The sequence below is a fragment of the Haliaeetus leucocephalus genome, unplaced genomic scaffold (assembly GCF_000737465.1).
Source record: "Haliaeetus leucocephalus isolate CR32 unplaced genomic scaffold, Haliaeetus_leucocephalus-4.0 Scaffold136, whole genome shotgun sequence".
NCBI lineage: Eukaryota > Metazoa > Chordata > Aves > Accipitriformes > Accipitridae > Haliaeetus > Haliaeetus leucocephalus.
Window position 1 is genome coordinate 1,543,588 of NW_010972572.1, and position 14,664 is coordinate 1,558,251.

The following is a 14,664-nucleotide window of genomic DNA, read 5'->3' on the forward strand; positions in this document are numbered from 1 at the left end:
CCTCAACTGGGAGGAAGCTTGGGGTCAAAGTCTGTGATGTGGAAGATTTAAAGGCTGTAATGTTGCAACAAGGTCAGCTGTGTTGACTCCTGAAACCAAATGAGCACCTTGTTACCCAAATTGCAAGTGTGAAGCTGCCTTCACTTTGTACTGCTAAGCATTTACACTGTTCTACCTGAGACAGATAGCAAAAGAGAGGAAAAAAAGAAAAGGGATTATCGTGGCTATTTGTAGAACTGATTTGACTGTGAGATTATCCACAAGAGTAAAAATATTTACATCCCAGTTGGTTAAAAATCTGTCCAGAATGTCTATTTGTTTAGTTAGCATTAATTACCTAAACCAGCTCCTTCTGGTAAAAGACTATTCAGTGTTTGGTTAATTTCCAAGATTCAAACATTTTGCTTTAAATTACTAGAATTTGGATGGAAACGTATGCATGCTAGTTTGCTAATGCAGTGTTAGGAAAATAGGCACGCTGCACCGTGAGCAGAAGTCGGGGGGTTGGCACGGTCCCGCCGGCGTGTGGCGGTGTAAGTGATGGGACCCAAAAGGCCGCAGCCCTCAGCTGAGCCCTGCAAGAGGAGTCGGGCTGCCAGCGGGAAGAGTGGGAGAACAGGAACCGAACCCCTTCGCCCCCAACTCTGCAAAACTGCCGAGCACGCCTGACCCTGGTCCATGGTTAAGTGAGCTTTAGCATGTGCTGGAAGTTAAGCGCGTGCTGTAATGCTGCCCTAAGAAGGGTGTTTTCCCTGATCAAAGGCCTTTGAGAGGAGGAACAGAGAGGGGAAAATAAAATGTGAGTTATTCAGCTGTTGAGATAAAAACAGAAGTTGAGCAAGAAGAACTCCTTTCTCAAGGGTTCACCTGTGCTAGATGGAAGATGTTCAGATACTTCATCCCAGGCCAGGTCTGCAGCGCACCAAGCCAAGGGAGGCTCAGGTGAACGGGGTTTTTCTGCCTTGTACCTCCAAGCCAGTTCCTCAGATAGCGTGGAAATTCCTAGCTTGCAGTTTTGCAGGGTTCAGGCTGCCAGCTGTCTGAAGGCGAGTTGCTGATTCCTTGCTGGAAAGGTTTGGAGCAGGGGCTGTTGCTGGCACTTTGCAGAGCTGTTGAAGTAACAGGCGCAGTGTGCAGTCCTGGCTTGGGGGAGGGCTGCTACCACCACCCCCAGCTGTAGGACACGGGGGTGACCCAGACCCAGGAAAGCCTGGCTGTAGCACCAGCAAGCAGGGAAGTCGATGACACCTTTGATGAGATGACATAAAGATCCCTGAGCAGGTACGCCCTGAGCACACCAGCACCTGGGCACACCGCCGCTGCTGCGCCAGCTGGTGCACGGGATCCCAGGTGTCTCTGTTGTGTTCATCCAGAAATCAAATAATCAGCTGCTGGTTAATCAAGAATTGACTCTCTTCACATCCAGTTAAATATGTGCATAACTTGAGGGAGGCCCAGAGCCTTAATACTGAGGCTGTTGCTAGTTTAGGGAAGCGCAGCAGGTGCTGCCGCACAGGACTGAAGGATGGGGGAGTTTTGCAAGCGTTTCTTTCAGCAGCAATGTCATTTAAAGCAAGCTTTGCTGGTTCAGGCTTGTGGTGGTTTTAAAAAAAAAAAGAAACGAAGAGAGAAGAAGTTACTTTTAATTCAGATTACTTTTCCAGACCAGCTTATAAAATGGCTGGCGGGGACGGGGGGGTAGCACAGGGTGGGAAGGCATAGCCAAGGGTGGATGCATGGACCTGTGTGCCCGCTGGAGACAGTGCTGTGAGACTGGATCCTCCTCTCGATCTGCCAGGAGTGCAAGTGTGACATGCTCTGTGCTTGCGGGATCTTGAGTTTGCTTTGCGGTGAGCAGCAGAGGTGAAAGGACTCATATGGGAGCAAAGCAAAGCACGGCCTCTGTTCCGACAGGTGCCTCGAGCACTTGTTTCCCCCGTCCCTATCCAGAGCCCCACTTGTTCAACATTTGTTTTAAATTTTGGTCTCAAAAAGGTTTGATAAAGTTAATTTGAAATATTCTGGTGAACCTGTAATGTGGAAGTAGGGAGATGGCTTCTCATTTCCCTGCCAAACACATTTAAAAATAACAAAAGGAGATTGTAAGTTGAGTTGTAGAGCTGCCTGACACAAGATAATGTTAAGGTGAAGAGCTTAGGAGGATTCAGAGGATTATTAGACATTTATAGAAATAATAAAAATATTGTCACACTTCTACCAGGTGGGATATCAGTTTGCCAGAGGGAGCAACCCTCAAGGTTCATTATGTTAACCGGCCTCTTGCTGAGAGGGCTTGGAAGAGCTTTCCTTGTGCGCAGGTTATGACTACGTGTTGCATTCACATCATCCCACTGCATCTGCAACTGGTGTGAGTCAGAAAGCAAATACTGTATTAAATGGACCGTTGATGTTATGCATCACATGTGACCTCTATACCCATCCCTGGAATAGCTGTCTCTTCTGTTTTCTGATTTAATGTGTGATGTATTTTGCTGAATTGACACTCACACGGGTGCCTCCTGGAGAGAGAAGATAAATGGGAAACTGTGTTTGTTTATTTAGAGGAAACACTCATGATTAATGGTACAAACTGTTTATATGTATAAAGAGTCCTTGCTCTTATGCCTGGGAAACCAGCTGCTGACAACGTGGGGCTGTCCTGGCTAAGCACCGTGATTCCTTCCCTCCATTTATAGTGTCATGGGGAACTGGAACCCGTGTAGAAATCGGCTCACCGTGCAGTCTGCAGCACAGCTCTGTGTCACACATACTGTATATCCCAAATGACAGCTGAGCAAACTTATGAAATAACAATTGAGGATGATTATATTGGTTCTGAGGATTAGCACAGCAGGTAGCCGTGTTGGCACAGGGCAGGGTTTGGGCCAAAGGATAAGTACACATTCTTTCTATTATTGCAGCTAATAGGAATCTGCCAGACTTTGAAGCATAGAAAAGGCTCACTGGCCACCTGTGAGCTAATCACATGGATTTGCCTCATTCTGTATTTCAGCTCACTTGGAGCCTGTAATCTAATTTTCAAACAGAGATGAGAAGAGTGAACAATTCATTTTCTACTTTACATGGCTGTGCTGGTAAACTTTTAATCCTTTTAGAATTACAGTTCCTTGCAACATGGAGGCAACACCACAAAGTCCTGTGTGTAAGGCTTGAGTCTTTGAATGCACCAGTTGCTGGTTAATAATTAGCCTCAGCAAGGCACAGCATGAATCAAAATAAAAGTTAGGAGCACAGGACATTTTTCAAATGGTATTTTGAAGCATGCATAGGCTAACGATTTCGGTTTGTATAGAAAATCCCTGCGTTTTGGACTGCAAAAGTACCCTGCAGCAGTCAGAGTTGTCTTCAGCTTCAGACTTTGTACCCCGATGTTGGTGTCTTTTCTGCGTGTAGGACACTATTGTGTCAGTCTTGTATTCTACCAGCTAATTAACCATATCATAGTTCCAGTGGAAGTATGTGTGTGGCAGATTTGGTTTTAATCTGGTCTTCATTGTTCACCATTTATTGTGGGTCTGAGGGTATTTATTTAGATTTTTGAGTGAGGTGCTGAGCTGACGTTAAGCTGGGCGTGCTTATGTCTGCTAAAAGCCAGTGTTCATGCTGGTGTGTTTTAGGATGTGTTCACGTGGCTGCTTCTCAAACAGGTTCTCTATCATAAAGAAAACACCATTGATGTGCTGTTCTGCTGTTTTCATTAAGGACAGGTCCATCAGTGAGCATACAGTAAAGGTGAGCACTGCTGCTTCTGATGTGCGAAGGCCCTTTCACACCAATTCAGTGTCTTTTTAGTGATCTGTATGGACAGTGCAGAGATAATCTAAATCTCTGGGAAGAAGCACTTCAGTTAGAGCTTCCTTGAAGACAACATGTACCTCAGTAGTGAACAGGTAGTTCACAAGTGCTTCACTCTGACTTTGTACCTTAGCTTGGATTTTGCTTTCAAGTTGGTAGTAAAAAAAGGTAGCATCCCAAATTCCATTTTCTACAAACTACCATGGCTAGTGTTCTCTGAAATTTTAGTTAATCTTCTAGCAAAAAGATACAGTGGTACAAATGATATCCCTGCAATGACAAGCACTGCAAGACCTTTGTTCCACGTTGTAAGCTGGTCATCCAGAGGGGTTAAGGAAAAGACTTTCCTGATCACATAGAGATGCCCAGTTGGCTTGACGTGTTGCAACATGTTATTGCTCCAGGTCTGTTGGAGGGCAGGCACCATGCTCGCTAAGTCAGTAATCCTATCAAAAATCCTGTTTCACAGAGTCTTTCTGTATGTATTTATAAGGAAGAAAACCCCTCATGTTATAGGTAAATGTGGTGAGAGTAGTTCAGCTGATTTGAGTAAAATATGCGACATTGTATGGAGCAATTAGGATATAACTCACCCTTTGCTGTACCAAAATTTACTCTACCAGGAACCACCAACTGTCCTGACGTCTGTGAAACCAGAGCTAGTCGGCAGCACAGCCTTTCTGATTGCGATTAACATTGATACAGATTGACAGGCACAAATCAGCATCTCTCTGAGACCTGCCAGGTTTCCATCATCTCCCCACCTCCGTGTCTGGAAATTAATTTGACTTAGGCAACTAGTCAGATTTCATTTCATTTGTTTTTGTAGGTTTGGTGACTGGGGAGGGCTGCAGTCTGACTGGTGTCCGTTTAGTTCAAGTAATTGGAACAAACTAGTCAATGTTGAATAGATGTAAAGAGTAGGCTGGGAGAGCCATGGTCACAAAAACAAGATGGCAAAGCAAATGTTTCAGAGTAATTATGTAGGGCCTCTTACTGACGTAGAGAAGACAGCAGATCTTTGGACCAGAAAAGGCCCACATTACCTTCATTGAATTCTACAGGAGATAGTGATGTTCCCTTATGAATGGCTGTAATAACAAGCTAGAGACTTTTCAATTTTTGAATTATCGTACAGGCTTTAATAGAATATCACATTCCTGTTTATAAAATGCTATAGAATGATGTAAGAACAAGACTGGTACATGCCAAAGAGTCGTTGACATGATCATGCCTTTTTCTCAATTTCATATTCTTTTCTATTTAATTTCTATAAAGTCTTTTAAGTCCTCTACCACCATTAAGTCCTGTCCCGCACAGGAGGAATTTGGTATCCAGAGTCATGTTTACATACAAAGAAAAGCTTTTAGTAACTATGGTGTCAAAGCAATGAAACAAAATGGAGTGGTAGATCTTCATTATGGTACAGCTGTATATTTAAACCTATTCAGTAATTTTGCCCCTATTTTTCCCCCTTGAAAAATTAAACAAATTCATGGGATGTATTTTAGCCCAATAAAAGAAATACAGACAATTTAAAAAGAGATGGGCGTTACTAGACATATATAATTGACACATTTAATGAGACCCTTTGTTGACCAGGAACATTGAAATCTTGTTTCTGCATTTATCAATATGACCCAGACCAGAAGAATTCTTCCTAAACAATACTATGTTAGAGCAGACAGTGGGATAACGTCCATCTTTTTCTCTGCAGCATTGGAAACACGAGCAAAATAGTGCCATGTGTGAGAATACTGTAAAGCAACAGATTGGTGGAGTAGCGATGTGTAAGCTCAGCAAAGTTTTCCTGTAGACACTAATGAGCTAAAATAGTTGTAATTAAAAGTGCGTATTGTCGTGGTCATGCTGAGTTTCATCTTAGCAAGAGAGGCACTGGAGTTCTTAAGCTCTCTGCTTATATGGACATAATGCCTTTAAAAACAGAATAGAAAATTGTTGGCTCTAAAGAACAAATTCACAAAGGAACCAGTGGTATGTGTCTGGTGAGTTATGGGTATGACACCTCTCAGGGGGAATAAATGTGTTCTTTTTCTGTATAAACATATCACACAGATCTTTTTTGTCCTTCATATATTAAACTGAGTTGTCATGCTAAATTCGATCAGTGCTCATAAGGTGATACTTTTCAAGCTGCTTTTGAAAGCCGGTTTTGTTCAAGCTCATTCAAGTAATCCTGTCACATACGAGCGGGATGAGCAGATGTCATGAGCATTTGAGGGAATATTGCAGCTACCTGGCCAAGGCAAATCAATAGTAAGGAAGGGGGGGTGATGGATAAACCCAGTGTATTTTTCTTCCCTCACCCTGTGATGGGGTTAACCTTGTGCTGAGGTTATCCGGTCCCTATTGATAATTGGAGAAAATTATCAAGCCTTGCTGTGTTTTCTTTCTTTAATTGATTAGTATCTTGTACTGCCACCTCCTTTACTCTTGGCAGGTTTGAAACGCTCTCACCATGCTTCTTTTCTGCCCATTGGGTGGGTCACAGGGTATTTGTGTAATAGCCAAAAGGGTAGAGGGGAAGGCTCTTTTCTGAAGCCGAACCAAAGTGACGTTGGACTGGACAGACCTTTGCAAGCGCCAACTCCTCTCTGAGAGGTGGAGGGCTTCGGTGTTGCATCTTGGCCTGAGTCTCTAGGTGTTTCGTCTCTGCTCACAGCAGTTTTCGCTCCACTCCCTTTGCATGTGTGCTGGAGCTGAGCTTGTTGGGTTGTGTGGCCTGGGGACAGGTTTGGGGATAAGGACCAGCAGCACATCCTGTTTTCCCAGCACGAGCAAAGGAGACGCACACACCACCAGCTTGCCTTTTATAAACAGGGTGACTAAACATGTGCTTGAAGAGCGCTTGGAAGGTTGCGGTAGGAAATTCAGTCAAGGAAGATTTTGAGAGAGGAATGTTGTCTCACTGAGCTGGTTTAATGCCTTTTAGGTGTCAAAGTAGCAAACATTCAAATTACGATAATTTATCCAGGCTTGCAAAAGGCCTTTGAGAAGGTCCTGAAGAAAAGGCTACTGTGGAAGCTCAGTTGTTACAAACCAAGAAGCAAAGGACTGTTACCAGCAAAACGTAGCTGAGGAAAGGAAAGCAGAGAGTTGGGTTATTTTCATCATGATCTGTTTGCAACATGGCGTTGGATTAAGGGCAGCTGAAGTCTGGAGTCCTCTGCCCTGAGTTGGTCGATGTGAAAGACAGGAGAGCAAAGAGCAGCGGTTACACGTGATCGAAGGGTACCTGTGCTAGCTGGAGCTGGAGAGAGCTGTTAGAAACCATAGAGAAATGTCATCAGGCTGAGAGAAGAGGGACTGAGAGTCAGTTTAGACAAACTCAGAGCAATGCACGTGAAACCAAAACACGCAGGTGCCTATAGACCTCACAGGGCTCTGAAGTAGCTGGGGCAAGTCAAGGCAAGAAGCTGGCTGTTACTAGTGATGGTTTAATGCAGACCTTCACTCGTGTCTGCAGCTGCAGGCTGGGAACAGCTACCCGCAATGTGAGTGAGGAATCGGGTAGTGAATAATATGGTAAGGATGAAAATGCTTTGGTATAAATGAGTGGTCCAGCTGCTGAGGGCTCTGCAGTGTGGGTCAGCCGCTTCCTAAAGAAAGTGTTGCAGAAGCATAAGAGGTGCAACCGGGTAGCAGAAAAAATAACAAGGAGTGATCAGGCATGTGGAAAAAGTCTCATAGGAAGAAAGACTGGGCAGATGCGAGTTGAAAATCTTATAAAGGAGGTAGAAGGGGAAGAAACTTAATTTTGTAAAGGAATTGGTGATATTGATGGTTTGTAAAGTCTTTTTCTCACAGACTCGCAAGAACCAAGTGGAATTAAAAGGTGAGAAATGAAAACCTTGTGGAAGGAACATTTTCATATGACATGCTAAGAAATTTACTGCTGTGGGCAAGAACTTGCAAATGCTCAGAAAGGACTTGAGATTTATGTACATAACAAGCCCATGGTTGTTATCACAGTCCTAGAAAATCTTGGAAGAAAATCTCAGGCTTTTGGGTATAAGCCAATCTTTGACCAGAGATCAGCATGAGGTCTCATGGCTTGGACAGGTTGTTTTATATACGCTGGCTGCAAGGTTTTTATACTTGTTTTGGAAAAATCTTGTACTGGTTGCAGTCAGTGGTCGGAAGCATGGACCTCCGGCCTGGTTTAATAAGGCGTTGTCTATGTTTCTTTGAAACTAGGTGTGCTTTACAAATACGGTGACTACAAGACCTGGATTTCTTTAATTAAAATGCCAAATTGAAACAGGAAGCTAAAGCTCTTTGTGCTCTAACCTGTTATTATTCAAGAATATCCCCCAATGACTTTGTCAGTGTTACTTCCCCCATGGGAAGTTTGCCAGCCCGTTTGAGAAAAGACCACTTCAATAAGCACTCTGGTGCTGGTAGCTGGCTATTGAATACTTCAGAGTTGCATAGTTAATGATGTAATTTATTGCTTCCAAACTGGAAAGGTTACGAAGCCAAGAGATTTTCCCTATTGGAAATAAACCTTTGGCTGTGCGTGTGTGTGTACGTGTGCGCGTTGAAGCAGGATTGAGCTATCGTGGTGTTGCTTTCTCCTAGGGTCTGTTAGGATGTTACAATTGCATGCATCTATTTCCTATTAAGTAAAATGTGATGATTTCTGAGAGAGAGCGGTGTTTGGATGTTCTGTATTTCACTTTCCTCTAGAAAGCTATATCCCATTCCTTTTTACTAAGTAAAGAGGCACTTTTAAAAAAAAAAAAAATCAAACATCAAGTGCTTTCAATATTATACTCACAGTGTACAGGATATAGGAGTTACATTTATGGCGTATGTTCTGTTTAACAGCTGGATGAAATAAATTGTTTCATGTGAAATATTGGAGGACTCTGCATTCTCAAATCAAGGCCAGAAGCAGCTCAATGACTGAAGAATTGTCAACATCTTGTGCAATTCCACTAAGTGCTTCTTTTCATTGATCTGCAGCTTTATTGTTGACAATTAAATCCATTTCAACGCAGAAGATAAACATTTTTAACAGGAGGTAGCAAAATCTTTTGTCCTGAATGATTTTCTTCTCTGTTTTATAATTAAGTACAAAGTGTGTCACAAGTCTTGCTATTCAGTTGTACTAAATACCTGCTTACTGTGGAATAATTGGTATCAGCAGATGACAGAGCTGCTAGTAACCATGCTTTTGAACGCATGTTTTTAATTTGCATAATCAAATACTTTGTTAGTGTCCTTGGAAATTAGGATGAAAGATGACTGTGTGCTAAAAATGAAAAATTGTTTTTAGCAAATTATGTGTATCCAGTACAACAGATGAATTGCTCTGGGGCCTTTATGATACATGTTGGCTGGTGTACCCAACAACCTCCTCCATCCTTTGCAGTAATAGTTTCTGTCATCTGCCTTTATTTATCCAAATGTTTCATTGACCAATGTCTAATCAATATGAAATGTACAATCAGGTCTTAAATCTGATTAATTATTTCAAGCCTTGTAAAATGCTTTTTGAAGGATACCTCCGAGGGCCGGTGGTCAGCAGCGTATACGTTTTCTGCATTCCGTTGACTTCAGAGAAGTTCTGACGGTTTGTATTGGTTGTGACAGTTTGCACCAACTGCCCACTTATCCATGTTAAAACTGAAGAAAATAGTTTTTCTATTTTTTGAAAAATCTAATTTTTTATCTTCCATTAAAAAGTTGGCAGAAAATTTTAGTTAGGCAGAGGTAATATTGTCAAGAAAAGAGTTTAACTTATCGAAGTAGTAAAAGAAAATGAATGCTATTTTCAAGTTAAACAATGCTATAAAATACTTCCTTGGTAGGCTGAATGCTCAATCCCAAAGATAATGCTGCAAAACACTGAAAACTCCTATAATTTTCCTACTTGTGCAATAAGGACTTTGAGCTTAATCCAAACCCTCAAGAGAATGGAAAATTCAGTTTTGATTCTGAATTGCTCTCTTAAGACGCCTGAATACTCGCAGGCCAGACGCAGAGAGGCTGAATCCTAATGTGGACAGAAGGAGGAGTGACAGGATATGATACAGTCTGATTTCTGACTGAAACTGAGTTGTGTCAGACCTGGACATGGAAAAGTTGGATGATTTTGTGTTTAGAAAACAGGTTTGGCCACTGTACGTTGACAGCATCATGCAGGACGTTGTCTAAGGAGATTTCATTCCCCAAGTACCATCGGGTCAGGTCAGAGCTGCCCAGTTCAAATATCCTTGGCTGCCACTCGGGACCTGGCCAGGTTGGTGGTGCCCCAGTTCTCGTGATGAAATGCCCTGTGCTGGCACTTAGCATCCTCTGTGGTCTTTGGTGCAACCAAACACGGTGAACCCATCTGCAAACAACACTTGAACAGGCAAAATTAGAGCGTTCATTATTGGTGAATCTCTGGGAATTTCAAATTTGGCGAATTTCAACAGGGCCGTTTTGTCAGCAGAAGAACAGTTGGGCTTCGTCTTGTGGCTGTGATGTTCTCAACTGGCCATCTCTGGCCATCCTCTAGCTCTTTTGGATCACCCAAATGGTACAAAGGAGCCAGAACAGAGAGTTCAGGTCAAATTTTACTGGTTTGCACATTAGGAAGAGAGGCAACGGCATTTCAGCAGAACGCTGCATATAACCTGTGTTCATTATAAAAATCCATGTCTTTTAATGGAAGTGTTTGCATGCACTGTGTATTGCTCTGTTAACGATGTGTATACATATAACAGATATGGGTATAAATATAAATGCATATGTATTACACGTAACATACATGTATACAGACACATGGGAGTGCATGTGTATATGTGTATGTTCATAGAATGTGTATAAAATATAATGTAAACTCACAGCTGCAGAGTCTCTCTAGTTCACATGCAGTCATTTGGTTTACTTTCAGGTCTTCCCAGTGTGGCCTTGTCTGCTCCTCTGGTGTTATTGAGCCAACCAAGTAATAATCACGTAGACACAGCAGACTGCTAACAGCACTTGTGTTACTTGGAGGGGACTGAGAGTCCTGCATCTTGAGAGATCCCCAGATTGTGTATGTTAAGTGAAAAATAGAGGAATTTGAGATTTAAGACACAACAAAGGGCAAAGACAGGAAAGGAAGATAATGGAAATTGCATGTCCTGTCTGTGTAGGACAAGCTTAGCCAATATTTCTCCTCAGTCCTCAGAGAGCATCGAATTATGGCTTTATTCCTTTTTCAGTAAAAAGACTGACTGCTGCTGGATGCAATATCAACCCAGTGGAAAAAGGGAAGCCTGTGTCAGCACAGAAGTTACATCACAGTTACTGCTCTTCTCAATACCGATGCAGTAATTTCACTTTATCCAAAATAGAGTATGGACACTGCCATCAAATAAAGTTAGCTTGCTTACTTCTTTAGCTATTGGATGGAGATGAATTCCTATGATGTATAAACAAACTCAGAAAGTTGTGTAGTTGGCTTGTCTGTGTCATAGTGACATGAAGGATTTTTTTCCCCTTATTTTTTACCCTGAGCTAGTCAGTCAACATCCAGAAATAATGTGATGTGCAAAGACGTGCTGGTAGAAAAAGAGTAATATTGTATGTATGACCTTGAAGTACTGTTGATGAAGACTTGAGCCCTCCTTATGAAACATAAAATTGGTAGCATTCATCACTGATGTGGGATTTCAACTCCCTAAATAGATACTGTGGGATGAAGAATTCTTTCTGTTTTATGTATGATAATTATCAGTCATGCAGGGATGCATGTACCAGGCATACTGGGGTTAGAGAGACTCCTGGACATCTGATAGCGTTTTGGGGTATAGCGTAGGTGCAATGGTGCAAGACGAAGGGAGGGAGAAACTGTGCGCACGTTCAGTGTTTGACATTTGGAATAACATTATCTTACTAAATACAGCATCTTCTGAGCTGTGAACTAACAGGAATGGTACTGAAGGGGCTGTGTAATGAAGATGTAAGCAGCAGCAAAAAATACCCAGGAGACACTAGGATTCATAGCCCTTTTCTCCAGGGGCGGAGGAGCAACAGCGTGAGGAACAAACTCCCCAGCAGAGAGCTGTGCTGAATAAATGTTACACACACAAGAGACTCTAAAAATATCAAATGAAAAGATGTAATGAATGCACTGAGTGCAAGGTGTTCCCCATAGATTTGGAAGTATCACCTCTGCAGGATTTTCAGACCACCTACTGTATTCATCTTGTAGGGAATTTCTAATGACAAGGCTAAGCCCTCAAAGCCCTAATTATTAAGCCTTTCTGTCAAAAAAAAAAGATAGATCTCGTAACTCTTACACCTGTAAGGACTAGGAACATAGATCCACCTATTCCTGAACAAACTGTTGCTCATTTCTTTCCTCCCTGGGGACCTGCCTTAACACATGTGGCGATCACGCTCTGTCTAACTTACAATGTTTGATCAAACAGGATTGATCCAAAGAATTAATGCAAACAGAGTTTCCTTTATTTAGAACCTCACATTTAATTGCAATGAGATAGACTTTGGGCATACAGCAGAGTAATTATTTTTATTCCTCTGGAGTCCCACTATTGCCCCCAGTGTTCTGATCCAAATTCGTAGAGGAGCCTCTGTGCCTGTTACAGATTGCATACTACAGAAGTGATTAAAGTACATCCTCATCAAATAAGTCTGTTTACTTTTCCCCCACTCTTTCTCTCTCTTTCTTCTCCTCTCTACCTCCCTTTTGCCCCAAAAAGGTTTTTTCCCCATCTCCTGTCTACAAACTATTAAAACAATCTGAACTCCACTTTACCAGGCTGCTCACCATTGCACAGGGCCTGTAAAACACTTAGTAATAGGGGGCCTGACATGGGTTTTTTTTCACTCTGCATGAAATTAAACCCAAATTATGATATCTTTTTGACACATTTCTGCCAGGCTGTCTCTGGCGGCTGTAGTGATGCGAAGGCCGGCAAACACGCATGTGCCCGGGCTATGGACTGGCAGAGTACACTCCCCATCATCTTTAGTTGCACTCCTTTACTTCAGGGTTTGAACAATGTAGCTGTGAACAATTTTCTCTGAACGTATATTATTTTCTTATGCAAGGTCCAACTGTTCAGAGTTGCTGTGCGATACTGCCCTAAATGGTGCTCCTAATTCCCTCTGCCTGCAGGCATTGCCTTTTCCAGTCTTCCCCCAGATTTGTTCAAAGGAGTGCCATGCATCACATACTCATTGGCAGAAGGTGGGGGGAGTGATTCAACTGGGAAATCGCTGTAGAGCCCCAGTGAGCAGAACTCCACTGTAGCAAATGTTAAAATTATAATAATATCCATTATTATCAAAGAGTTGGAAAACAAAGCCAAGTCATTCCATGACCAGCCAAACCAAAAAACCTTGGGTTCCTACTAATACGGGTTTTAAGGTTTAAATCTCATGTAATGAGGCACAGAGCTCACATTGCATTTGTTCCCTCAGTGGGTCAGTAAGGGAGTGATGATCGAGTAACAATAATAGAAAATAGTAGCACTAAACAGGGTCTCTCTACCAGGTGGTTTATTTTGAGGAGAGTTATCAGAGAAAGAAGATGAGAGGCAGATGCACACACTCACATGCAGAGTGTGTTGTCCAACTCTCATGTCTTTAAAGAAAACATATTCAGGACTAATCACGTTGCCTTCTTGACTTCTTGGGCCATTCTTCTGAAACATAATGTCAAAAATGAACATCACCGAAAGAAAAATCGAGGCAAAAATATGTTATTTCCCTTAACCTTTTTTTTCTGTTCATCTGGCAGCCCAGATAATAGAGATGTTATAGTAAACATATAATAGTAATTAGGGATAAAGGGACGTGCCTAGAAAACAACCAGTTCTCCAAGCAGAGAACGCAGTGGAGCCTGGCTTCCTGCAGGGCTCTCCCCCTCGCACTGCAGCAATTTGTGCTTACGTGATTCAGTAGATAATTTAAGTGGTTTTTATGTGATCATTTAGGGACTGATTTTGCCAAATATGCATACAGATTATGTTGCCTACACTCACAAATTTATCAGCACTGTTTTATGGCCCCAAATCTCAAACTCATACGATTATTGTGCAAATCTAATTTTTCTTACAAATTGATGAAACGCTAGCACGGTTGCATGGGAAGGTTGGGAAATGAATCCCTAGGAGGCAAGACCCAGAGGGCAAGTATGGAGGACCCAATGTATATTGTGCGACAGAGACAGACCAAAGCAAAGCACAATCCCTTGTGATATTTTCCCTAAGGCAGAGGTGGGGATTTTTGGGGAGGTCTGACTCAGGATTCTTAGAGCACTTGAACCACTGCACTCAGTTCAACTTTTGTGCGCTTGCTTTTTTATACATTAATGAAGACAACGAGAAACTCTCTCCTTACGATAAAAAATAGGAGAAGTATTATTAGGAGAAGGACTTGAGGGTTAGGGATGCTGCTGGAAATGACTTTGGATTTGATTTGGTTTCACATTGGCACAGTCCTTGATGAGAACAAAACGTAACTGCCCGGAGCGCGACTCTGGCACAGCAGTTAGTTTGGTTTTGCCCATTTCGTCACGCACTTAATTGTTCTATGTCTTTCTTTTGTTGTTGCAGATAAAGAGTTAGGAGTCAGTACGCTAGCTGAAAATGACGACCCTGGTGCTAGGGGCCCAGCTGTCCCGAAAATATCAGGATTAGAAAGGAGTCAAGAGAAGAGCCAGGACAGCAGTAAAGACCCCATACTTGAGCCTGTGGTGCCTAAAGACCCTTGTCCTCAGGTGACACAGCCTTTGGCCCAGCCCCAGTTGGAGCCGCAGCCTGAGGCACCCTGCCCCAGCCCTGCGCTCGCCCCGCGGCCGGAGGCCCCTGCCCAGCCGCC

At 42.6% G+C, this 14,664-nt stretch overlaps 1 protein-coding gene across 1 annotated transcript in view; it reads left to right on the forward strand.

Annotated features, from left to right (window-relative positions):
* The window catches only part of AUTS2 (autism susceptibility candidate 2), an 802,063-nt gene that overhangs the window by 759,846 nt on the left and 27,553 nt on the right, over positions 1 to 14,664 (forward strand). The window contains 1 exon segment of the mRNA XM_010585913.1: positions 14,400 to 14,664. Coding sequence (XP_010584215.1) covers positions 14,400 to 14,664 — 265 coding nt within the window.